At 30.5% G+C, this 25,291-nt stretch overlaps 3 protein-coding genes and 1 long non-coding RNA gene across 8 annotated transcripts in view; 2 read left to right on the top strand and 2 right to left on the bottom strand.

Moving 5' to 3' along the window:
* The window catches only part of LOC126654540 (sm-like protein LSM5), a 38,953-nt gene extending 32,329 nt beyond the window's left edge, over positions 1–6,624 (bottom strand). The window contains exon 1 of the mRNA XM_050348434.2: positions 6,620–6,624. The gene's annotated coding sequence lies outside the window, so the exon portion shown is untranslated. The remainder of the gene's footprint in view (positions 1–6,619) is intronic.
* LOC126654868 (uncharacterized) lies at positions 99–5,884 on the top strand. Of its 5 annotated transcripts, XM_050348870.2 has the most exons (5): positions 99–224; positions 1,586–1,633; positions 1,750–1,784; positions 4,240–5,415; positions 5,504–5,884. In XM_050348870.2, the coding sequence occupies exon 4, from the start codon at positions 4,250–4,252 to the stop codon at positions 5,396–5,398; it is 1,149 nt and encodes a 382-aa protein (XP_050204827.1). In that variant the 5' UTR covers positions 99–224; positions 1,586–1,633; positions 1,750–1,784; positions 4,240–4,249; the 3' UTR covers positions 5,399–5,415; positions 5,504–5,884. The 5 variants fall into 5 exon arrangements, with proteins under 5 accessions (XP_050204827.1, XP_050204825.1, XP_050204823.1 ...); XM_050348868.2 differs by having other exon boundaries at positions 1,750–5,415; XM_050348866.2 differs by having other exon boundaries at positions 1,586–1,784.
* Positions 6,625–10,308: 3,684 nt separating the features above from the next.
* On the bottom strand, positions 10,309–11,372 carry LOC126657388 (uncharacterized). The gene is made up of 2 exons (XR_007633320.1): positions 11,249–11,372; positions 10,309–10,688 (listed from the first exon to the last, which is right to left on the bottom strand). It is a non-coding gene; the product is annotated as an uncharacterized LOC126657388 (long non-coding RNA).
* Positions 11,373–22,425: 11,053 nt separating this feature from the next.
* Positions 22,426–24,613, top strand: LOC126654966 (uncharacterized). Its single transcript, XM_050348973.2, has 5 exons — positions 22,426–22,634; positions 22,738–22,789; positions 23,314–23,612; positions 24,045–24,258; positions 24,354–24,613. Exons 1-5 carry the CDS (start codon positions 22,629–22,631, stop codon positions 24,371–24,373), a joined length of 591 nt encoding a protein of 196 aa, XP_050204930.1. The 5' UTR covers positions 22,426–22,628; the 3' UTR covers positions 24,374–24,613.
* Positions 24,614–25,291: the final 678 nt, after the last annotated feature.

Genomic DNA, 25,291 nt, shown 5'->3' with positions numbered 1-25,291 from the left:
ATTAAAACACAATTATTAGTTAAAATTTGATGAAATTCCCCTTCCATGGCTTATAAAGTTGGTATAAATTAGAAAATCATATTCTTCCTAACTTTTGAGTTTATAAATACTTATAAAAAATAATACACACACTATCCATTTCTCTCAAATTTTCTTCTTCGTTTCAATTTTACCCTTTACTTTTCTTCTCCTCTCTCCCTATATCTCAGCAACCCTCTGATCAGGTCTTTATTTCACCTTTTTTTTGTGATTCATATGCAGTAATTGTTTCTGAAACTTATATCAATTTTAATTTCAAATTCTGATATGTTGATATATTGATTTATGATTCTGATTTCTTTTGTTATGTGTTCAATTGGGTATTTGCCGATTCTCATTTTAACTGTATGAATTTGCTGGAAATAATTAAAACCCAATTATTTCTTTGTCTGACATGATGATTAAAATTGTTGATGTTACTGGCATATATTAGGCATTTTTGTTGTCTGTTTATTTGGAATTTGGTGGCTGATGTAATTGGGTTGCTAATATTTGGTAGTTGATTAATCATTGATTTTCATGTTTGATAATAAAATAAAGATGGATGCTTTATACCTTTCTAAAACTATTGATTAGCAATAATTAAGTGTTATTTAGGGATTTTATGGTGTGTGACTGTGAACTGCTGGTATTTCATGCTTATTCACTAATTTACATTTGGGACACATTTTATTTAGGGGTATTAGCATATTAAATTCTACCGCATAAGTGATGTTTGTAACGTTCTAATCCCATGGTTTAAAACGTTACATATAAAATCCCAACCTTTCGCGTTGTTACATTTCGTGGCCTGAAACTGTTTTCCGTTAATTTGGATCAAACATGGCATCCGTGCATATGTGTCAGGTTGTACATGGCCTTCCACTCCGGTATGCCACGTATGATCAAAATTGCCGGAATATGGATTTGGGCTACAAAATGCAGAAAATGCGAAAGGATAGGATGTAACATTTTAAACTATGGGATTAAATCGCTACAAACATCATAATACATTGAGATTTAATATGCCAATTCTCTTTCTATTTATTAACCCGGGACCCCTTATTGTGAGAACATCATTTAAGGTTTTAATTTTCAATTGGTGTTTTTCAGGGTTTGATAATTTTACTGCCCAATGCCTACTTTTTTTTTATTGATTTTGTAATCTTTTGTTTCTACAAAATTTGCTAGAGTATGTTTAACTTGTCTTCGCTATGAAAAGTATCATAGTGGAAGTCCCTAACTCCACTCACAATAGTCTCATATTTTGGTGTCGGATCGAAGTACCATACCTTGTCGACTAGGATCATTACAGTCTCTTTTATAATATTTTATTGCCATGACGTTCTTATTGCTCTTGTAGATGCTAATCTAGCTGTTTAGTTTTTCTGGATTGGATCAGTTTTTGTTTGATTCTGTTATGCTAGTGTTTGTTTTGCTCGTCTTTTATATAATTCTTGTGGCCGCATTACATACATTTTGTTTTCTTCATTGTTAATGCAACTTCTGATCAAGGTCTTGCCTATTTGACCATGACTGCTATTTTCTGTTTGTGCTGTTACTGCAGGCTAAAGAATTCGATGGTAAATTAATAGCTCAGGAAATAATCGTTAAGGTGTTTGCCTCGTTATTTCATTTGTAGAATCAAATCAAAGTTTATTGCATTTCAGTTGCTTATACAAGTAGAATTCAGAAGTTTCTGATTGGGATTTTTTGCTGGATTACTTCCAGGAGCAAGTATAATTGCTGTTGAAAGATTATAGTTTGTAAGTTTAAGCCTTACCTTGTTCTGTTGTCCATTTTGTTATTTGCATCTAAATAATATTTGTTGTGAGTTTCTACTCACTTAAATTTTTCTGTCAACTCTGGTCAAGACGCATGCCGACTTTCATAGTCAATGCTCCGCCGTCTTGTATTGAGCAAGCCCCTTTGTAGTTTATAAGAGGCCTAGTTTGCCAGTTCATTTTCCTTTATTTTTTTTCCAACTATGCTATAAACCATTGAGATTTGGAATATGAAGAGTAAGTTGAGAATGGGTAAAGATAGGAGCATGAAAAGATGATGGATGTGGATCGTTGAGAATGGGTCAAGATGCCTACCGGCTTTCATAGTCAAAGCTATGCCGTCTTGTTTTGAGTGATTCCGTTTGTAGTTTATAAGAGGCCTTGTTTACCAGTTTATAATCCTTTTAATTTTCAACTTGCGATAAACCATCTTGATTTGGAATATGAAGAGTAAGTTGAGAATGGGTAAAGATAGGAGCATGAAAAGATGGCAAATGTGAATTGTTGCATGACAGTCTTTGTTAGAGCATCTTTTAGTCGTTACTTTATAAATCAGAGTGAACTGCTGGACATGAATAGTTTTGGTCTGCAATATTGTTTTTATCGTCCCACCTAAACATGGACAAGGTAAGAACACCGGAGCTGATAGCTGGGGTGTAGCATTTTTCCATTTTACATTTGTCCATATCTGGATGGAACTTTCGACTCTTGTATATTGTTTGTATTCAAGGTAGCTGGAAGTTAGCTATTTATTACCAAAAGTAGAGCTTACATTTTATATCAGCAATCTACTTTAAAGCTACTAGATAATTTATGACATTCTTGGGAACTGAATTTGGGATCTAAGCTTCTGGTGTTAGTGGAGATGCATAAAACTTTCGGTTCCACCACAAAACAATGTGCTTTTTGTTTGTTTACAGACATCAGTTGGTTCTTTTAAGTGGCTAAAACTTGGTACTCAGTTTGAATGTAACTTTGAAGATGCATCTGAATGACAAAAAATTGCATTTGGTCTTGTTGTAGGCCAAATGAATTATTTATTTCCTTTTCCTTCACTGTTTCAACTTTCAGGGGCTTAAGATTTGGTTGGTCGTCTCAGGGTCAGTAATTGTGGCATGTTAAACTTTATTAGATGAGATAAATGTAAGGGTGACAAAATGTATCTGGACCATGAGTACTCTGTATGCAGCCCATTTAAATTGAATTTTTCCGTTTGATTGGGTAATGGGTATGGGTAAGACCCAAACTCATACCCAAACAATGTTTTGGGGTTTGGTAGGGTATGAATCATGTACTACCTACCAATACTCATACCGGACATACCTATACCTAGCTAAATCATTGAAACTTTTGATCCATACTATATACATAGATTGAAGTTTACCCTACAACAGCTTTTGATAAACCTACAATTTGATCATTGTTTTCAATATTTGTTTTGGGTTGTTAGGAGATGGGGAGGTGGGTAAGTGAACTGAAAGTGTTGGAGGAACCGTTGGCAATAGCTACTATGATAGATAAGAAATTTGTGCATTTCTGGTGTTTTAATGTAGTAGGAAGGTAGATGTCAGCAATAAGTTGTCGTAGAAATAACTGCCGTGCAAGTATGAACAGCATTTGGTACTGATAGAAACATGAGGAGATGTGATATATGAACAGGATGTTGTTCTATTTTGTGAGAAAGGACAGCACATGTGACCTTTTGTAGAGATAAAATCTGTTACAATGGTCCTACACCTGTGATCCTACTTGTTATTATTCTTACTGTATTGCTAGAAGTGTAGTTGTGAGCAGTGACTTAGCCATAAATTGAAATTAAGAGGGGCAAAATGTAATATTTATCTATGGAACATGTAAAAGTTAGAACTCATTAAAATTAAGGGGGTCAACATGTAATATTTCCCTATGTAACATGTCAAAAATAGAAATCATTTTAACGAACTTCACTTAGATTTTTCTTTTTTAAATTAAGAGGGGCAATTGTCCCTCTTATCCCCAAGGCAGCTAGGCCACTCGTTATGAGAAAGACTTGTTTTGAGGTCTTAAGATATTGACGAGTTCATTTTTAAGCTGGCATAGCCTTTGAACCATCACGCCAGTCACAATTCCCCTATGATGATGTGTCCTTGGTATTTTCTATGTCAAATAGTAAAACCATGTTCCTTTTGAATCCTATGATCTAGCATGGTACTTTATTAATCATCTCTTGAATAATGTAGATAGACAACGATCCCTGAAAAGTCTTAGAACCATAAAAAATTGTACGATGCTTTAAGTTTTATAACTGTGATCAAAATACTGATACTTCCTGTCAATGGTATTCAGTTAAAGGGTGTGATTCCGTTAATGATACTAATAATGCTGTTTCGCCTGAACCATGTTAGATAGTATACTATTGTTATTCTTATGATTTTCTATGTCGAGTAACTGATTACAGAGAATCCAAGATGACTGGTGTGAAACGAAGGCATCATACTGATTCAGATATCTGTAGTCTTCACAAAGAATTAGATGAGGTCTCATGTCCTATCTGCATGGACCATCCACATAATGCTGTTCTCCTCCAATGTAGCTCTCATGACAAGGGCTGCAGATCTTACATTTGTGATACAAGTCACAGGCATTCAAATTGCCTAGACCGCTTTAAAAAGCTGAAGGACTATTCTGGGAGCAATAATGCAACGTCTGATGATTCTTTACCAGTCAACTCATTCAGCTCCAGGAATATCTCTGGTACCAGCTTGATGTTGGGAACTCGTACACTTGGTTCTAATGAAAACCGCAATCTAAATGATAGTGACATCATAACCTTAGTTGGAACGCCGGAGCAACATTCGGAAAATAGTGTCCAAAATACTAGTCGGCAGTTAGAGGCGCAACGAGGAGTTTTGGAGGCAGGTGATTCTGATAGGATTGTACTTGAAGAGGCTGATGTTGTGAACTCATCAGATTCAGGGTTGAGTTTAAAATGCCCTTTATGCAGGGGAACAGTAGTAGGATGGGAAATTGTGGAGGAGTCAAGAAAATATCTAAATTTGAAGCAGCGAAGCTGCTCCCGGGAATCTTGCTCCTTTTCTGGAAATTATCAAGAATTGCGCAGGCATGCTAGGAGGGTTCACCCAACTACCCGGCCCTCTGATGTAGATCCCTCTAGAGAACGAGCTTGGAGATATCTTGAGCGACAGAGAGAGTATGGTGATATTGTCAGTGCCATTCGTTCAGCCATACCGGGTGCTGTTTTGGTTGGTGATTATGTTATTGATAATAGTGATAGATTTTTAGGTGACAGGGAAAGTGGCACGAGTGATGCTAATACTCCATTGTTGACTACTCTCTTTTTATTTCAAATGATTGGCTCAGTTGATGGTACTGCCGAACCAAGGGCTCGGTCAAGAGGTTGGACTAGAAACCGCAGATCAGGTGGTGCATTACCTGAACGACCATACCACTGGGGTGAAAATCTATTGGGTCTGCAGGATGATGATGACAACAATGACAATGATGCTAACTTGCATATATTAAGTGACGCAGGTGAAGATTCCTCTCCAGTCCCGAGAAGAAGACGTCGTTTGACTAGATCAAGATCTGACGACTAATGGTTGGAGATATTCTGGTAAACTTCTGGCATTTAGTATATACTGGAATTGTATTGCAAACATCCATATTCTGATCTATAGGTATCTTTACCATTAATGTTCCAGTAATGTGCAGAAACTTCCTGCAGGACCAAGCGTGAGGGGGAGTTATTGTTGATGGTGATTACAGGAAGAACAAAGATCTAGTACTATGAACATTTCTATCTCAGTTCAAGTTGGATTCGATTACCTGCAGTTTCTTCCACGAATATGAGATGGATCGATGTTCTAATGCCAACACTGTTTGTATTTATTGGAAGAATATTGTTAATTAATAGGGAAACAGAATTTGTTGTGTTTTTCTTGCTTTTAAATGGGATGTATATTCTTCAGATTGTTGTAGTTGTAGAAGTGTCTTATCTTAGTCATTGTATTGAAAGCGTGAAGATGCAACATGACAAGATTATTACTAGTAATTGCTTAAGACTGTATTATAAGTTTAGTTCACTATCACATTGTTTATAGTGGTGTCTTAAACTTATAAATGGTTGCATCTGTTCTAATATCCTGGTGGAATAAGTATTAGAGGAAATTAGGCTCAACAACCAAAAGCTATAATATTCTCACTTATACGGACATGCATGTTTCTTTGCAAAAACACGCTACTCTCCTTCGTTCTTTCTTCTTTACGTTATTACTTGATGTATATACTGTTCAAGATATTGAAAAACACGGTAATCTCTGTTCGTTCCACTCGTTCCTAATATATAAGCTGAAGCTTTTAATAAAGTTTCCATGCCAATCTTTGTTTCTCTGTCAACAATCACCAACTTTCCATTTTGTTGATGAGTTTTGCTTTCTCTACCGTACTGGTTATTAATAACTCCACCGTGGCTATCTGACGTGGCGAATTCCTCCGATATTTCCTCCGTTTAAATCAGTAAAAATGGCCATGAATTGGACTTTTTTGGTTCTTCATTCTGATTATTAGATTTTGATTACTGGTTTGATTTAGGGTTTTATTTTTCTTTAAACACATCAAGAATGGCGAGAGTAAGAATTTGTTGTCCATGGATTGCATGAGGAATGAAAGAAATTTAATTTAGTAATGAGTTATGTCCACTACCTGTTCGACGTATTGCCTCAGTGAAAAGGTAGGCTTCCTCAACTATAAATTTTGAATTCACATGCGTCTCTGATTGGTTATTTGCAATTGGATTGTGGCAATTATTCTTTTTGTTTTGTTTTTTTGTGTGGCAATTATTAATGTTTTATTTATTTAATTTGCGTGCTCTATCTTAAATGAGTTGACTTACTAATAAAATATTTATTTTGATTTGTTGTCATGTCTTATATTTCTATTTTTTAGTAAAACTAAAACTAAACTGATAGTAAATTGTTCGTAAACGGATAGTAAACCGACTTATCTATTAGTAAACTGATAGTATACCGTTTATAAATTAACTTATTTTTTTAATAAACTGTTAGTAAATTTGTTTTCTATGTAAACCTATAGTAAACTAATAGTAAACTTATTTTTATTGAAAATAAAAGTAATAAAGTTGAAACTAATTTCATTACATGTTTTATAATGTTGCTAGTAAACTGATAGTAAAAATAAGTAATAATTTATTTTAATATTCTAATACTTTATAATTTAAAAATAAAAAATAAAAAGTTGTCTTTTTAAATAAACCGATGGCAGACTATTAGTAAACCGTTAGTAAACTTACAGTAAAACAAATGTTTTGTAAACTGTTAGTAAACTTAAACCGTAATTTTGCAAATGAGAAAAGTATTTTTGCAAAAACTTTGGTCAAATCGTATTTTTGCAACTGTTTTAGTCAATGAGTATTTTTTAGAATATTTAGATGTTTTGTCGGTATTTATCTAAAAATCTCTAAGTATTATCGGTCTGGATCTGATTCAATCATTATAGGACTTTTTTATAAAATATCTGGAATTTTTTTTTTACTTTTTTACCATATGAAAAAATATCCTTCAATCTTCCCAAATTTTTTAAAAGTAACTACAAAAATGCCAGAATAGTCACAAAATATGTACTAAATTAGAATAAACTACGCGTGTGTATTTTAACCACAAAATGCGATACCTTTTCCACTTTAATATGTTGGGATGGCTAAAATATTGTTTTAACCATGTTTTTCATTTAATTTACATGATTCCCAACATATATTTTAGGTTTATTTTGCGTTTATTTTACATTTAGTTTGCATTTTAATTACTAACTTATTTTAGACTTATATTATATTTATTTTCAAATTATTTTAATTTTTATAATTTTTATTTTCAGTATATTTTAATTTGATTAATAACTATTTATTTATTATTTTTAGTTTATATAATATTTTTATTTTATTGTCAATGATTTAAAAATATTTCTTTTCAAAATTTATATAATTTGCATTTATTTTAATTTGTAGAATATTCATTTATTTTAGTTTATGTAGCATTTATTTATTTTCAACTTATTCTATATAAATTTTATTTATAGAAAATGTTTTACTTATAAGAGGTCAATGGTTCAAGTTTCATTGATGATAAAATAGTATTCTATTTAATTTTTAGTTATCTAACTAGTGTTGTTCCGACCATTAAAAATGGTCAAACCACCAATCACTATTGGTTCGACCAGTGGTGGTCTAACCAGTGTTGACCGCCTTTGACCAGCAGTGGTCTGGTCGTAGACCGCCGTTGACCAGCGGTGGTTCGGCCGTTGACCAACAGTGATCCGACCGTTGACCAGAGGTGGTTCGGTCAATAATGGTCTAATCTAGGGCTGGCAATTCGTGTCACCGTGTTATAAACGTGTCGTGTACCCATGTAAAAATAGGTAATTTCTCTCAACCCGGACCCGACCCGTTTAACTAATCGTGTCAAAATGCCAAACTCAAACTCGACCCGCTTATTAAACAGGTTAACACGGGTTGAACTGTTTAACCCGTTTATAAAAACAGGTCACAACAGATCACATGTTTAGCCTGTTTAACACATTTACTAATGACCCATTTAACACATTTAACATATATTTTTTTAATTAAATGAGTATAATTAAATAACAAAACTCCAAAAATATTACCATAAATCTCAACACAATAATAAATAATATTCATTATATGAGTATATTTGGTCACATATAATAATTTAATTAATTATTAAAATTAATAATAGATTTAAACGTGTATTAACGTGTCTTAAACGGGTTAGACGGGTTTAACCCGTTTAACCCGCTATATAACCGTGTCATAAACGGGTTGATCCGTTTATGACACCAACCCATATAAGCTCAACCCGAACCCGCTTATGCGATCTCAACAATATCACTTACTAGAAAGCGGCTATGCGACAAGTAGAGTTAACTTACTATACAGCGGCTATGCGATAGGAGTACAGGAGGTTACTACCTTACTCGATAGAGTATGGAGTCAACTATCTATTATACAACTGATAAGCGTTTTCTATAATGAAGAAGCACAACTTCGTGTTGTGTCGTGTCGTGTTAACAGGCCGTGCAGGAAATTGTCAGCCCTAGTCTAATCAGCAGTGGCCCAATCAGAAATAGTCCGATCTATTGAAAATCGGAGGAAATTATTGAGTGTAGTAAAATAAGGCTTAAATGCACAAAAAATCACTAACTTTCGCGTGTTTTTGGTATTTAATATGAACTTTTAATTTTAGCATACAAATACATGAACTTTTAAATTTTTTCAATAATGATACCAACACCGTTTTAAGTGTAAAACGGCATCGTTTTGAACGTAAAACATCACCGCTTTGGATATAAAACGAGACAATTTTAAATAAAAACATGCAAACGTGATACATAATTGTAAAATTGGAAAGTTCATGTTAAATATTAAAAAAATTAAAAGTTTATATTAAATACCAAAAATACGCAAAAATTGGTGATTTTTAATGCATTTAAGCCATAAAAGAATAATAGGTAAAATACACTATAGGAAAGAAAATTATTGAGTGTGATAGAAATAGAGTTAAGGATCAATTTACCCCCTGAACTTGGCACGAAATATCAAATAAGTCTAACCTTACAAAACCGGATCAAATCACTCTAGAATTATGCAAAACTGGATCAAAACCCCCCCTCGACCGCTATTGCCACTCTCACCCCTCGTTTGAAACACACTCTCCATGGTTAAAAGTCTAAAATAATTCTTATCTTTGTTCAATTATTCAAATTAATATTTTAATTTTTTTATTTTTATTAAAAAAATTAAAATATAAAATAATTAACTATCCGTCGGATACCACTTACCCACCGGATAGGACCGACCACCTCCGCTGGAATTTTTTTTACGGCGGAAATTTCGTTCTTCGTTGAAGAACAGATCCCAGGGATATGATCTTCGTCTTCTTCATGAAGGCGAAGAACAAATCTTTTTCTTCATGAAGAAGACGAAGACAGTGAACGTCAAAACAGAGCAGTTTTCCAATGAAAATTAGGGGATAAATTGATCCGGTTTTGTATAGTTTAGGAGGGGTGATATTCCACTCTCCTAGGGAGGTATTTGATACAATTTTCCAAGTTATGGTTCTGATTGATCCACTTTCGCAAGGTTGAACTTATTTGTTACTTCGTGCCAAGTTCAGGAGGGATTTTGATCCTTTATTCGATAGAAATACAACAGGTAAGATACACTATAGGAGTAAAATAAGAAGAAAAATAATAGAAGGGTAAACATAGAAATTTGTTTTAAAGAAAGGGAGATTTCTGATTAATTCTTTTTCTGAGTTATTAACATATATATTTTTTATTTTTAGATTTCATGATATTTTAATGAAACAAACTGTCACGACCCAAAATATTGAGCCGCAACCGGCGCTAGGGAACGGGAGTGATAGCTCCGGAACCCGTAGCAAGCCTCAAATCACTATTAATTTTTCGCAAATAATAAACAAACAACAGTAAACAACGGAAGCCAAGTATACATAACATGTATACACAAACATTTACACTAACTGTTCAAAAACCTCGCGGGCTCTAGTTACCGTACCCTGTACGAACTGGCCTCGCGGTACTATATCCATCAGTTAGTGTATCCAACATATCACCGACATCTGGTGCCGTGCACAACATACAAAACACGTAGCCTACAAAAACATATAAACAGGACAGCAAGTAATATGTACACTCAAAATGTACTGCTGTCTAGGCTACGACTCTGTCAACACGGGACCACTACTGCAGCATTCACAGAAGTCAGATACTAAACATATACAACTGACTTCTGGACTTCAAATTGGCCTCTAGCTAGGTCCACATACTAAGTACCTGAAAGACATCAAAGGTGAGGGGTCAGTATTTGGGAAAATACTGAGTGAGGTTGCATTTTACTAACGGTATTAATTTAAAAACATAGCATCGCATCTCAAGAAAACAATAATATAAAACATATAAACATGTATTTGATCCGTACGAAACTAATATCCTAGCATGCGACACATCTCTCAAACAATCGTATATCGTTCAACCCAATCATAAACCTCAAGTTGTGAGTCCAACTCACTGGTGGGCCCAGCCCACTAGATACGGGGACTTCCAGGCTACACCGTAGCCGAGTTCACTCTCGTATCGAATTCATATCATATCATACATATCCAATCATTTCTCAAATGCAAACACACTAGACTGACTCAATACTGGTGATCACACAGCCTATTGACACCCAATAGGTAGCTAGTTTCTTCGGATCGCATACTAGTTCTCGTATATACATTTGATAGAAACATATAATATTTAATCAAATCTAACATGCGATGCGTAAAAACAGTATACATATTAATATAAAATGACTTTATATATATAATACACGAAAGTAAAGTGCAACTCACAGTGACCGCAATCCAATCAATAATGTGGTCGATGAAATGATATGCCCTCGCTATCCCACGTCTACTGACCTCTCTGCTTGCTGACACGTCTGATAAATAATTAACGTTTAATGATTAGACGTTAATCTCGTATTCCAATACGTATAATACTTTTAATTTATAGGGTTTAGTTTCATTTCGATGAAGTTTCAAGGAGTTTTCAGGACAATGCGCAGGTGCTGCCTGCACACTGACACTGTTTAGTAAAACGACGATCTCTCCCAATTGAACCGTTGGATCGAGCTGAAATTTGACAGACGCGTTCCTAAGAGGCAAATCTATAAACTGACCATTGGGATTTTGAATCTGCCAAGTTTAGGGTAGTGTGCGAAGCACACAGTGAGTGTGCGAACGCACACCCTAAAATTCAAGGAGTGTGCGAACGCACACTCAATGTGTGCGAACGCACACCCTTGAAAGCTCCCCGGAAAGTCGTTTTTCGGGGCTTTTCGTCCATCCCGACATGCTTACTTCATTTTAACACACAAAACCCATATCTTGGTTTTTACTTAAACGTTATAAACGATCCAAAAACATCAAATTCAATCCTAAAACATAATCTCACCAAAACAGCCATAAACTCATCATTTTCAAGCTAAAAACCGACCTATTACCTTGATTTGATGCTTAGGGTTGATAGAGGCTTCGATTCTGAAGAAATCGCCGCGAAAATCACTCGAATCGGACGTCGAACGGCGAAACGGCGGCGAAACGACGGTATCATCGATATTTTCCTCCATTTCTCTCGATCCTTCTGCTCCCTCTCTGATTCATATCTTTGTTTCTTATATCATTTGGCTAAAGTGCCATTTTAGTCCTTGTCCTTTTTGTTTCTTACCATTTATCGTTTAAACTTTTCTTTCGTACGATTTAGTCCATAACTAAATCGATAATATCTTAAATTATTACTTTTACGTATTATTTATATCCGATAAATAATACGAAGCTCGATATTAATAGTTTCCCGTCAAAATCCAAAAGTTCCATTTTCGACACAAAGTGGCTAAATTACCACTTTGGTCCCTGCACTTTATTTTGGGCTTTTCTTGACATTTTTCTTTTCAATTCCAATTCTGTCTTTACAATTGAAATATAACCTTAATTTTCTCATAATTAATTTTCCCAAAACCAACCTACTAAAACTTATTTATCGGAAAACTTTCTGATTTTGCCACTCTGGCAAATCCAAAATGGACACGTGGTCCAATTAAATAATTAAATATTTTGGGGTATTACACAAACACCCTATTTATTTTCTTATTCAATATTTAAATTTTAAAATACTAATATAAATCTTAATTTTAAAAATATAAATATATTAAATTTTAAAATTTTAAAATATAAAAATACACAAATAATACTTCCTCCGTCGCATAAAGATAGAAAAAATATTCACTTTTATTTGTCCTATAAAAATAGAAAAAGTAGCCACAATTTTTTTAAATTTAAAATTAAATTATTAAAATATTTGTATGATTTTATTGTTATAGCATTCAATATAGTGGCATTATGATTCATTTTTAAAAACTTTAAGGCACCGTTTGGATTGAGGGTTTTTAAAATCCATGGATTTTAGCAAAATCGATAGATTTTAAATTAATGGAATTTAAATCCATAGATTTTAAAATTTCATCGTTTGCATTGAATATAAAATCAATGGATTTTTAATATTATTTATGGAAAATAATAAATAGTATAACAATCCATCATCTATAAAAAATGATGGATTTGGACTTTCCCACCTAGTAGGTGGGAAATCAAAACCCTCAAAAATGATGGATTGTAGAAAATGAGGGAATTTGTAAATCCATGGATTCTATTAATTTTTTTTCTAGGCAAACGATAGATTTTATCCAAATCCATGGATTGTTTACAATCCATCGTTTAGAATCCATCAATTCAAACGGTGCCTAAAGAATATCGTAGGAGTATTTTAATAAATCAATCATAATTAATGAATTTATCAATTCTTATGAAAATATTATTTTTTTATTTTTATGAAATGGAGGGAGTACATATTAATTTTTTTATATGTCTCTGAGATGTATAAAAATATTATTTTTAGAACTTAAAAAAAATAAGAAAAAAATTTCGAACAACTAGAGCTGGGAGCGATCTTAGAAATCAATCACGTCCCGGTAAAAAATCTCAATATCGTATTCGTTTAGAAGAAAAACAAAAATTACGTTTTCATTATGGTCTTACAGAATGACAATTACTTAAATACGTTCGTATTGCCGCAAAAGCCAAAGGGTCAACAGGTCAGGTTTTACTACAACTACTTGAAATGCGTTTGGATAATGAATGTGTATCAAATATGTATTGGAAAAGTATTAAATATGTATCAGAGGTGTATCAAATATATAACGGAGATGCATCAATTATTTTTTTTCAATGCACTTTGTATGTATCAAATATGCATCAGCTGATTCAATTAAATTGATAAAAATAAAAAATAACAATTTAAAAATTTAAAAATTTAATTAATTCAATTAATTAAACTTCTTGATCCAATTGTTTTTTTTAAGATTAACTCACCTACGTGTCGATTAGCTATTTTTTTAAAATAATAAATCTATAATTATCTAATATATCTGAGATGTTTTAAAAATGTATCAGAGATGCATTGAAAATCTATCAGAGATGTATGTCATATAAAATTTGACAATAATTTATTTAAATTTATTTGTCAAGTGCCTTGTTGTATGTTTGATTATTTTTTTTTTACAAAAATTAAATTCACCATATTATTATTATTTAAAATTAATATTTTTGTCCAATCTATTATATTTTAATTATAATAAATTTATTATATATATATATCATACATGTATCTATTATTAGATTATAATAATTATATTAGATATATATCAAGATTCAAATTCTATAATTAACACCTATCTTCTTTAAAAAGCTGCTCAAAAATCAATAAAGAAGATAAAGCACTTAAAAATTATTAGACCTATGTCTCGGAGAAGGACACACCCATCCAAAAATAGGAAATAGGACAAAAACAAATAAAACGGAAGCAGTAACTATTTAATGTATTTATATTTTTTTAAATTAAAGTTAATATTAGTATTTTTAAAATTTATATAGAATTATTTTTAAACAAATTATTATGACACCCCTCACATTTGACATAATTCACAGTTTAGTTCATCTTTTTGAAAATTGAACTATATAGCCTTCACTTTTATTTTTATCAACGATTTAGTCCTTCCGTCCATTTTGGATGTTAGTCAACGAAGCCAACGAAACTACATGGTCCTCCATTTTGATTTTTCGCAACGATTTAACCCCTCACTTTTATTTTCGTCAACAATTTAGTCCCTCAAGTTTGATAATTAATTTACCCATAAGTCCTTTGACTTCGTTGACTGGTACTAAAAATAGATGGAGGGACTAAAATATTGACAGAAGCAAAAGTGAGGGGCCACATAATTTAATTTTCAAACAAAGGGACTAAAGTGTGAATTATGTCAAATATGAGGGGCTTCATAGTAATTTGCTCATTATTTTTTTGGCATACTTTAAATAAATAAATAAATAATTTTCTTTGAAAGGAAATATATAAATAATGTTTTTGATATATTTAATGAAGATAAAAAAATATTTTTAATGTGCTTTGATTTATTCAAATTGAACCATTTTAGTCCCTCCATCTATTTTTCACGTAAAAATATAGTAATGTAATGTTTCACGCGAAAATAGTACGAGAACTTTTTAAAGAAAAGAAGTACGCATGAAATTTGGGTCCAAAAGGACTTAACTCTGTAATTATTAGTTATGTAATTTTAATTTTATTTTGTAAGACTATCTGCAGATAAAGCTTTATTTTTATTCTATAACAAATTATTAGAAACAGTTAGATTTTTTTAAATTTTTTACACTGGTATTAATAGAAAATTATTTTGTTTATCAAAATATAAGTGTTTGTGTAGAGTAATTTGTTTATAGGCCTCACTGGCAGCTTCCCGAATTCTCGAAGCAACTACCACAATAACATGCAGGGTCTCGATCAGTATTACAATAACAATTTGATTGTCTGAGAAGCACACAATTTACCCGTCTTGGACAATGCCACATCAACGTAAAACACAGTGGAAGGGAGAGTGACACATCAGCTCACCTGCTCTTTTCTTTTCATTCATTTACCTGACAACGAACCTTAAACACATACATTCCTATAATTAAAACAAACTCACATCTGTACGCTTTTTAAGGTTTAGCAAGATGTCCAACCCAACTGTTTTAACCAATCGAAATGATGATTTTGAGCTGGTCTGGTTGAAAATTAGATCGATTTGATTTGATTTTTTTTTTATTCCGTTCAGTTTTAGCTTTAATTTTGAAAAAATGAAGTTAGCCGAACCGATAAATAATTAAATATTCTGATTGTTTTTTTTATGTATTTCTGTCAGTATGAATCTGATCAGCCAATATTTTAAATATTTATTTAGTTTTTGAGTCCGTTTTAAATTTTATTTTATCTTTTTTCGATCGATTTGGTTTTGGTTGAAATATAACTTAGACTGATTTTAGCTTTACGCTGATCATTTTTTAACTCGGCCAATTTTAGAAACTCCATTTAATTTTAACCGAACAGATCGAACGCCGAGCTTGACCTTTTTACGCAATTGTATTTGTAAATCTTGAAAATTATTTTAAAACATTTTAAGCATGTGTGTTACTCAGCTGGCCAATTTGGATGGAAGTTCGAAGGTTTTTTATTTGGTTTGAAAAATGTCGGTTAGGGTTTGCACATGAGTATTGTTATTTGTTTAAGGCTATTTGCATAATTGGTCATGGCCGAGCCCTTCTTTTAAGCATCTTTTCTCATGTATTGTGGATAATGAGATGGAGATAAGCACTACTTAATGAGTAATGTGAGCTCAGTCCAAGGAATGAATGAATGATGACCACAATTAAATTTTGTAATGCACGTTTCTTGCAAAGGTAAGAAGCAATCAATAAGCTTATCATTTACAAAAGGCTAATCACATGAGATCTGTTCTCGTGATCTCGTCCTCCATGGGAGAACGAGATATGTTCTCGTCCTCCCATGGAGGACGATCGGGTCCAAGGTGGCGGGTTGAGGTAGTAGGGGAGATAAGTTTTGATATTTCTTTTATTTTTTATTTAAATTAGTGGAAAAGAGGGTCTGTTTGGATATATTTTAAGTTAAGGGATTTGTTAGGATTTGTTCAACGAGACAAAAGGTATAAAATGATCATTTCTTGTAGTTATTCTACAAAATTTAATCTTTATAATAATAAAATTATCTATTTTTTTTAATTTAGGGTGCTATTGAAACGTTAAAATACGAAATAGAGTGCTATTGATTTTTTTTACAAGGTGAGGGTGTTATTGAAAAAAAAAGGTCGATAATTTTATAGGTGATTAGCTTTTAGAAAATATCATTCATAATATTTATTATTTTATTTCGATAGCAATTATACTGTAAAAAATCAGAATATTTTCAATAATATGACATATAAGCTGTCTATATATGCTAAAAATATAGATAAATTTATTGAACATATCAGTTTATGCTCATAAAAAATTATAATAACTTTAATTCTGTAAAAATTTCGCTACGTACAAACCTTAATCTACCAAAATATTGATCAAATCAACATTAATCAGCCAAAACAAGCTTGATTTGAGCTATCACAAAAATCTCAAATAAACTAAAAAATACAGCAAAACAACTGAATTCATCATGTGATCGCTTATAACAATAATTGATCAAATCCGAAAAACACTCATAATAACAAACCATCAGCATGAACGGAGAATACAACAAACAAATTTCCTCAACATAAAAATATATTTTACATACAGACAGAGAGATAGAAATAATCCGGTCAAAAATTGAAGATTATGTCTCACAACCCTTAATATTGAACCAGTGGCTGTGAGGAAAGGTTAAAGAAGATATAGGAATTGATGGAATTTGTCTTTTAAATCTTCGATTAAACCTGCAAAAGGGTAGAAGACCAATCAGACGGTGGTTATCCGATTAACTTTTTGATGCCAAAGTCAGTATTGAGCTTTGAGCATAGTATTTGTGTATTCAATGTAATTGTGTTCTTAGACATATCTCAAACTATTAATATAATAGTGAGGGAATACCTTTTAGAGTTGGAATACGAAAGTGATTCCTATTTAGTAGAGTGTGATTGAATAAGAAACAGATTCCTTATTCAAAAAAAAGTTCTATTCATGAATATTTTCCAAAATAGACTTATCTTTCCAGATAGGTGTTTATCTCCAAATATGAAAGTGATTTCTTATATCTTGTCTTTTAGATATTATTCATTTTTCAAGTAATCAGGTCTTTGGCGACGCGCTTTGACTTGATTCCGGATATTTATCGAATCCTTTGGTATTCGGTCTTGCTGGAAATTCAGGCGAATCCATATTCAGCCCTTAGACTTAGTGAGGTCTTATGGACTTGAGTATTGATATTATTAGGCTATGGCCTTAGGCGAGTCCTAGGGTTCACCCAAAAGAGTAAAACTTGTGCGATTCGATTTCACTGTACTTATATGTTGGAATTCGGTTTCCATCAGAAATCTAGCCAACTATTTTAAATACAATTTAAAATTGGCCTAATGACTTAAAAATACCCGACCTTTTAGCCCTTTCCAAACCTATCATGACGTTAAAAGCTGATCAATTTTATCCTATTTTGTAGTATTTTTTTTTATTTTAGTTGTACCCTTATGCATAAAGTTAACGTTTTTTATTTGAAAACAGTTCAAAAAAAAATTCTTCAAAAATGATCAACTTAATACAAAAAGGTAAATTTAAAGCAAAAAAAGTCAATTTGAGGTACTTTTTTTATTTTCTTTTTTAAATGAAAAAAGGCCAATTTTCTATTTAATGGTACAATTGAACAAAAAAATGCAAAATAGGGTAAATTGACTAGTTTTCAACAGGGCAAAATTAAAAAGGAGTTAAAAAGCCAGGTGGTTTTAAGACATTAGAACTTTAAAATTATAAATTATATATAAAATGGTGGTGTCTGCTGAACACTAAAATTTAAGAGTTTGAGTTTGAAAAATGGGAATGATAGTGAAAAGAATAGGAATGATTAAAGTTAAAGAATTTAGTTGTATTTTGTCAAATAAAAAAATATAACCTAATCCTTTTATTTAGTTATTTTTAATGTTTTTATCCTTAGATTAATTAAATTGTTAATTTTTTTAATTTTAGAGTACATATGAAACATAAAAATCAAAAATTGAATTTTTTTCTAAATCATGGTATAAATGAAAAGAAAGTTATAAGGTGGTTGGTTTTTAAGTAATTAGATTTTAATAGTCAAACTGACGGTAGGAAATAGGATTAAATTAGATTAATTCCAAAAAAAATCACGACCTTTACACGAAATTTAATTTTAATCACGATCTTTAAAAGTTGTCATATAAAATTATGACTTTTTTTTCTCCAAATCTATCATTTTAGTTTATTTTTTTGGATTAAGTTCTTCATTAAATCATTAATTAAAGATCCAAATTATAAATCGACACTAAATATTATTATCTTTCAGTTAGAGTATGTAGGATTAGTAATTTTTAGTCAGAAAAATACACCGAATTATACTTTGGTGATAGATTTGAAACAAAATAAAAGGTCGTGCCTTTAAATACCAACTTTTTAAGGTTGTGATTAAAATGAAACTTTGTGTAAAGGTTGTGATTTTTTTATAGAATTAACCCAATTAAATTCTTTATTTCTGAGATGAATATTAAGTATCAATTTCATTTTCTTTTAAAATAAGGATTTTATTTTTATCTAGAGATGTTGTTTCATGAAGGAAAAAGGCTAAAAAATGACCCTAGTATAATCACCACAGCTCTTGATGCTACTTGATGTTTTATAATGATTCTCATGTTAGTAAAACTTAAAATTCACGCCCTCTATTTTGATGGTATTGTAAAAAAGTTAACTTACTGATATGGATTGATAATTAAACTATTTATTATAGAAAAAGGAAAAAAGGACAAAAAAAATGACCCAAATGTAACCACCGCGGCTCATGAATTCTCTAATGTTTTTTGAAGCTCAGTAATGATCCTTATGTTCACGAACCCTAAAAATTTCACCCTCTATTTCGACGGCATTGTAAAAAACATTTTTACTTGCTATACCAAATATAATGCTTGTCATTAATACAAACTGATTCTTCCTTCAAATCGATTTAAGTTTACAAAATCCTAAACTTTTTTTTTGCATATTATACTTTTAGTTATGAATATATTACATGATTTAATTAATGTATTCCTCATAAAATAATACTACTAAATTTAATTGTAAATTATTTAGCATGATATATACTTAATATGATAAATGTTTTTTGGCGTATCATTTTTTTTAGTTATGCACATGTTACATGATTGAATTTAGACCAAATGATTAAAAAACGCCAAATTTTTTATGAAAATTTCACAAAAATCCAAATTTTTTAATTTTATCCAATTTGTTCTAAAACGCATAATTTTGTTTCAATTTTGTCCAACTACACAATTTTGCTTATGTGGCGCCGATGTGTGGCATGCCACATCAACATACCAAATAATTTTGTTTCAATTTTTTTAGAGTTTTAAATAGCGAAACTACATATAATAAACTTTATGTGTAGAGTTTTCCTATTCAGTACTCTAAAATGATTTATTTGTATTTTTTTAATTTTATAAATTATTTATTTAACTTATTAGTTTTAATTTATACAATTATGTCCTATGATAAAATAGTATTCCCTCCGTTCCATTATAGAAGTCCCATTTGACTTTACACACAGATTAAAAAAACATTAATTATCCTTGTCTTTTTATGTTTTTTCATGTTTTGCCCTATTAATGATAGTGGAATTTTCCATAGAGCTCTTTTAAGATAACTAAAAGAAGGATAAAACATGATATTCATTGGAAAAACATTCTAAAAATAGTAATGGGACATCCCAAAATGGAATATGAGACTTTTTAAACGGGACGGAGGGAATATATTTAAATATTATTATTTTGTATTTTTATTATAACATTTTTTACGACTTCTAATAAAAATAAATTATTAATCAAATAATAAAAAACCACATATATTATAAATTAATAATATATAAAATTAACAAAAACATATTTTAATAAATAATTTAAATAATTATAAAAATAACAACAATAAAAAAATAGCAATAATAATAAAAAATAATAAAAATAAAAATTAATATAAATACTATTACTGCTACTAATAAAAATAATAAAACTATATGTTTCATTATATGTTTCTATTCTTATGATGAATATGTAAAAAAGTTTTAATTTGAGTTAAGTTATTAAAATAATAAAAAGTGTAGGTTTAAAATATAGTTTTAGAGTTAGAGATAGAGTTTATGGCTGGAGAAAAACTTATTTAGAGTTAGAGATAGAGTATGTGGTTGGAGCGAAATTAACTCTATTTCTCGAAAATAGAATTACAAATTTAGAGTAGATTAGAGATGGTCTAAGATTCATATCCTTTAATGAAAGTGCTATAAGATTTATATCATTTTTGATAAGATTATATGTTTCGATTTTATTATCACTTCATTTTATAAAATAAATAAAATAATTATCTGATAATAATTTGAACCGAATTCAAAGCAAAAATTATCAAAACAAATTAAATCAAATTTGATGATTTAATTTCTGTTTGATTTCATTTTAACCTGAACATTTATCAAAACTAGAATAGCTGGGTTGAACTAAAATATAATATTAAACCAGTCAAAACCATGTATACCCTTCATACTTAATAGATATGAGAGGAAAAGTTCTAGCAAAAATAAAAGAACAAACTAAATTCTATAATAGTATTCCTTTCTATCCCATTTTGTTTATCTTATTTTTATTTTCACACATATTAAAAAAATTACATATTAACACATTCTTTTTTATACCTTTTATTATATTTTTTGGTTATTGAGTTATGATTTATATTTATATATAAAAAAAGATAAGTATACTCCATGCAACAAAAAAAGCATTAAATATCTCAAAAAAATATTTTTATTTAATAAAATAGTCTAATTTTTATATTGAATATACAAAATAGTCAAACACACTTATTTGTTATACACATTAATCAATAAAATCTATTCATTAATATTAAATATAAAATAGGAAAGTAAGTGTCTATAATCAAATTGTGACAATCATTTTGGGACGTCTAAAAATAATATATAGGACAAATAAAATGGGACGGAGAAAATATGTAACAAAAACATATTTTAGATCGTAGTCCAATTGAAATGCTCTAATAATAATAAAAATATATTCAAACTCATATATGTGGGATAATTGATTTTGGGATTACTATGTTTTTTAGAAATCCTAAAATAGCGACCAAATATTGAAATGTAGTAAAATAGTTACTAAACTTTTAAATTTGTGATTATGAAAGATTGTTAAGTAATTTGCGGTTAAATTATGCATACGTGTAATCAATTTTTGATTATTTATGACAAATAATATATGTATACACATAATCAACTAAAAATTAATTTGATTTTTTTTTCTTCATTAACTAAAAAATTCTTATATCTTAAAGCAATCATATAGTTTAGTAACAAAAATGTTATATTATAAAGTTGGGTCACTATTTTATAATTCCTAAAAAGTACAATAATCTTTAAATCAATTACGTTACCCCGCATACTAGAATCAAAATGCTTTTACATACGCAATATAAGGTACAACAAAGCTAATTTTCCTCTCAAAATTACAAATTAATTTCACTTATTATTTTGATCAAGTATTAAATACTATTAGTATCTTGATCATTCTCTAACTTAAGTACGAGAGTGTAGTCTAGCCGCACCAATCCGACTTAAGTATCAGAGTGTAGTCTAACCGCACCGGTCCGACGCCTTCTAGCTTTATGTCGGAACCATCAATTTCGAAAGCACAAAAAGGTTGAAACATTCTAGTTTCTCCAACATTAAATGGTTTTATCCACACATAGGGACCATTAGGGTAAAAACAGAAAAGAGAAGCACAAGTGTATGGCTTACAGAAATGCCACCATAACCTAGCTCTTATTTAATGTAATTTCCCGTACTAACCACATGATCATCATCTTTATTATAAAAACCAATACATAATAAGATCAACAGCCAACCAGACTCTCCACTGATTGCCTAGTTGTCTCCCTACTTTCATTAGATTCTCTCCCAGTTTTCTTTGTCTTCTTCTCTCCAAAACCCCTTATTGTGCAGACAAGAATCTTTTCAGCCTTCAGACAGCACACTTAGATCACTGATCTGTCATTTGACCAACTATTATATATAAATCATAACATGCAGGTAATTAACTCATCATTAAATCAAGATTATTATCTTATAAACCTAATTAGTGTGTGTATAGTCACTTGAAAGCTTATAAATCCCATCGTTCTTATTGTTTCAGATAATTCATTGCCTCTTTAAGGCAGCGCAACAGAAAGAAAGAGACTATAATGGTAAGATTTTTTTTTCTTTTCATTTAAACATCGTTTTAATTTTTACGGATAATGTTTAAAGAATCACGAACTTTACATATTTTTTTTATTTAAATCATGCAGTATATATTTGTTATTTCCATGCACGAACTATCATTTTTTTCAAATTTATATACGGTGCTGAGGTGTCACGGTGTCATTGATGTAATTTGTTAATGTGGAGGTCATTTTATACCAATGGATTAGTGTCAATTCAGTTCCGTGTATGAATTTGAAAAAAAAATGATAATTTGTGCATCAAAATAACAAATTTTAAACTACGTGGTTAAAATGAATAAAACATGTAAAGTTTGTGGTTTTTTTTTATATTAATCTTAATTTTTAGCACAACGGAAAGAGTTGTTGTGTTTTATATTGCATAAAAACATTACGTTTGTTCGATTTAAAAAAAAATTATAAAAATATAATTTTATAATTTTTTTATTTCAGTATTTTGTAACGTTTTTGTTTTAACTTAAGTATGAATTTGTGTGTTAAACTTTTAGGGGATAGGCAATTGAAAAGAAAAAGGAAGCAAATCCAGTGGATGTTCTCTAAGAAGATGAAGAAAGAAGAAGTGATAAGTAACAAAGTGGAAACTACTACTCATGCAAGCAATAAAGTTCTACCAATAACAGACACTGCATTATCTTCTTCAGCTACCACAAATAATCAATGTACTGCATTGGATAAAGTTGATCAGAAGCTTATTAAAACTAATAAAGCCATTTCTAGAATGAAAGACCTAATTAAATGGGCTGCTACTGCCAAATCTGAAAAGAAAGCAAAATTCTTGGCAAGAAAGGTATATTTTTTATCTAATTAATATCATTTTTTCATGCAATAACAAATTTTATCTAATTAATTATATGTATGTTTGTATGTTTTGTAATTATATATGATTTTTTAGATGATAATTTTGTAATGTTTAAGTTAATGTTTATTCTAATTGAACCAATTAAATAGTTTGGTCGAGTGTTGGTTTGAATTTGGACTACAGTTTAGTTCGATTTGGACATGTAATAAATTTTGTTTTGCTCCGCGTTGGCTGATTCTAAGCTGAACCGATTGATGCACATCCTAGCTACTACATAAATAACTTAAAACAAAAATGGCGGGCCACTTTATGCTAAATATTCATACTTAGATTTATTACAACTGAATATTTTTCGTTATTTTTATATATTATCGTAACATTTTTGAAACTGCTGCTAAACTAGCGTTACCGTTGTTATAGGTTCTACATTTCAGAAATAAAGGAGTTATGAAAACAGTAGCAGATGATGATGAGCTGAGCAATGAATCTCCAAAGATAAGTTTCAGATGGGATGTTGAAAGCTGTTCAACTATTACCTCTTCTTGTTCAGCAATTTCCTCCATCACTGACTTGACACTGAACAATTTTCAACCTAATGATAGGAAGGCAAATTGGATTACTACTGATTCTGAATGTAAGATACATATTTGAATTTAATTTTTTTATTTTCTTAATTTGCTTCTTTGATATTAGTAATCAACTAATTAATTTTATAATCTGGATTTGCAGATGTGGTACTAGAGCTATGAAGGAATGAAGACTAGCTAGATGTTTTTCATGGCTAACTTAATTGTTGTATCATGACATGAGCTAAGGATTTGCTTTTTTTTTTCTTTGAGATTTTAGATGTTTTCAGTTTAACATCAATTGTATTTAAGGATCTGAAAATGTAATTAAGCATATTAAAATGAAATTTGGAGTTAAAGTTTTGGTGTTCCCTTTGAAACTATGAATAATGATAAGGCCAAACTCATTTTGAAGCTTCTGTAGTTTTACCGTTTTATTTATTTGTTTTTTTTTTTCAATGTTCGGTATTCATAAAATTCATGTACTTCATAAATTTAATTTTTTTTTATGGGAACACAAATTCAATTTAGTAGATCCTTTTTTGGAAGGAATGTGTACATGTGTTCACTTGTTGTTATCATTACTACATGAAAAATGGTATTTTGGATTATGGGTAATTTTTTAATTTAATAGGTTCGCTTATTTTAAAATTTTTGTTTATTGGATCCATGTAATTTTACTTTTTTTATTTATCTGGTTCCTTTTCAAGTTCGGTCTCACGCCCTTTTCACGGTGAGTGAAATCTATGATCCTTCTCCATCCAAAAATGACTTAAAAATTCAAAATAAATTAAATATATGGACTAGATAAAAATAAAAAAACTTGAATAAAAAACCAGATAAATATAAGAGTAAAAATACAGAGGCTTCAAGATATGGGTTTGGGCCAATAATAGTAATGAATTTACCAAGTTCACTAAAATGCATATTTGAATTTCCGCACTATGATAAGTAAAAATTTGTCATATCACTCCTTTCATCGTTTTCCTTCCTTAAAATACGAAAAACTTCAACCAAAAGTCTGTAATTTTTATCTTTTTAAAATTTATGGTGTACTCAATTTTGGATTTGCTTGCTTTGTGGCCAAGTCAAATTTTCTCT

This window comes from Mercurialis annua, linkage group LG7 (genome assembly GCF_937616625.2).
Source record: "Mercurialis annua linkage group LG7, ddMerAnnu1.2, whole genome shotgun sequence".
Classification (NCBI taxonomy): Eukaryota; Viridiplantae; Streptophyta; class Magnoliopsida; order Malpighiales; family Euphorbiaceae; genus Mercurialis; species Mercurialis annua.
The sequence above is the reverse complement of the archived record's forward strand: the minus strand, read 5'-3'. Positions and strand labels throughout refer to the sequence as shown.

What these genes read in the sequence shown, in the direction of transcription:
- LOC126654966 (XM_050348973.2), top strand. An exon ending in CAAAATTCTTGGCAAGAAAG is followed by an intron (nt 23,613 to 24,044) that starts GTATATTTTTTA and finishes CCGTTGTTATAG; the next exon opens with GTTCTACATTTCAGAAATAA. An exon ending in GATTACTACTGATTCTGAAT is followed by an intron (nt 24,259 to 24,353) that starts GTAAGATACATA and finishes CTGGATTTGCAG; the next exon opens with ATGTGGTACTAGAGCTATGA.
- LOC126654868 (XM_050348870.2), top strand. Translation starts at nt 4,250, where the DNA reads ATGACTGGTGTGAAACGAAGGCATCATACTGATTCAGATATCTGTAGT.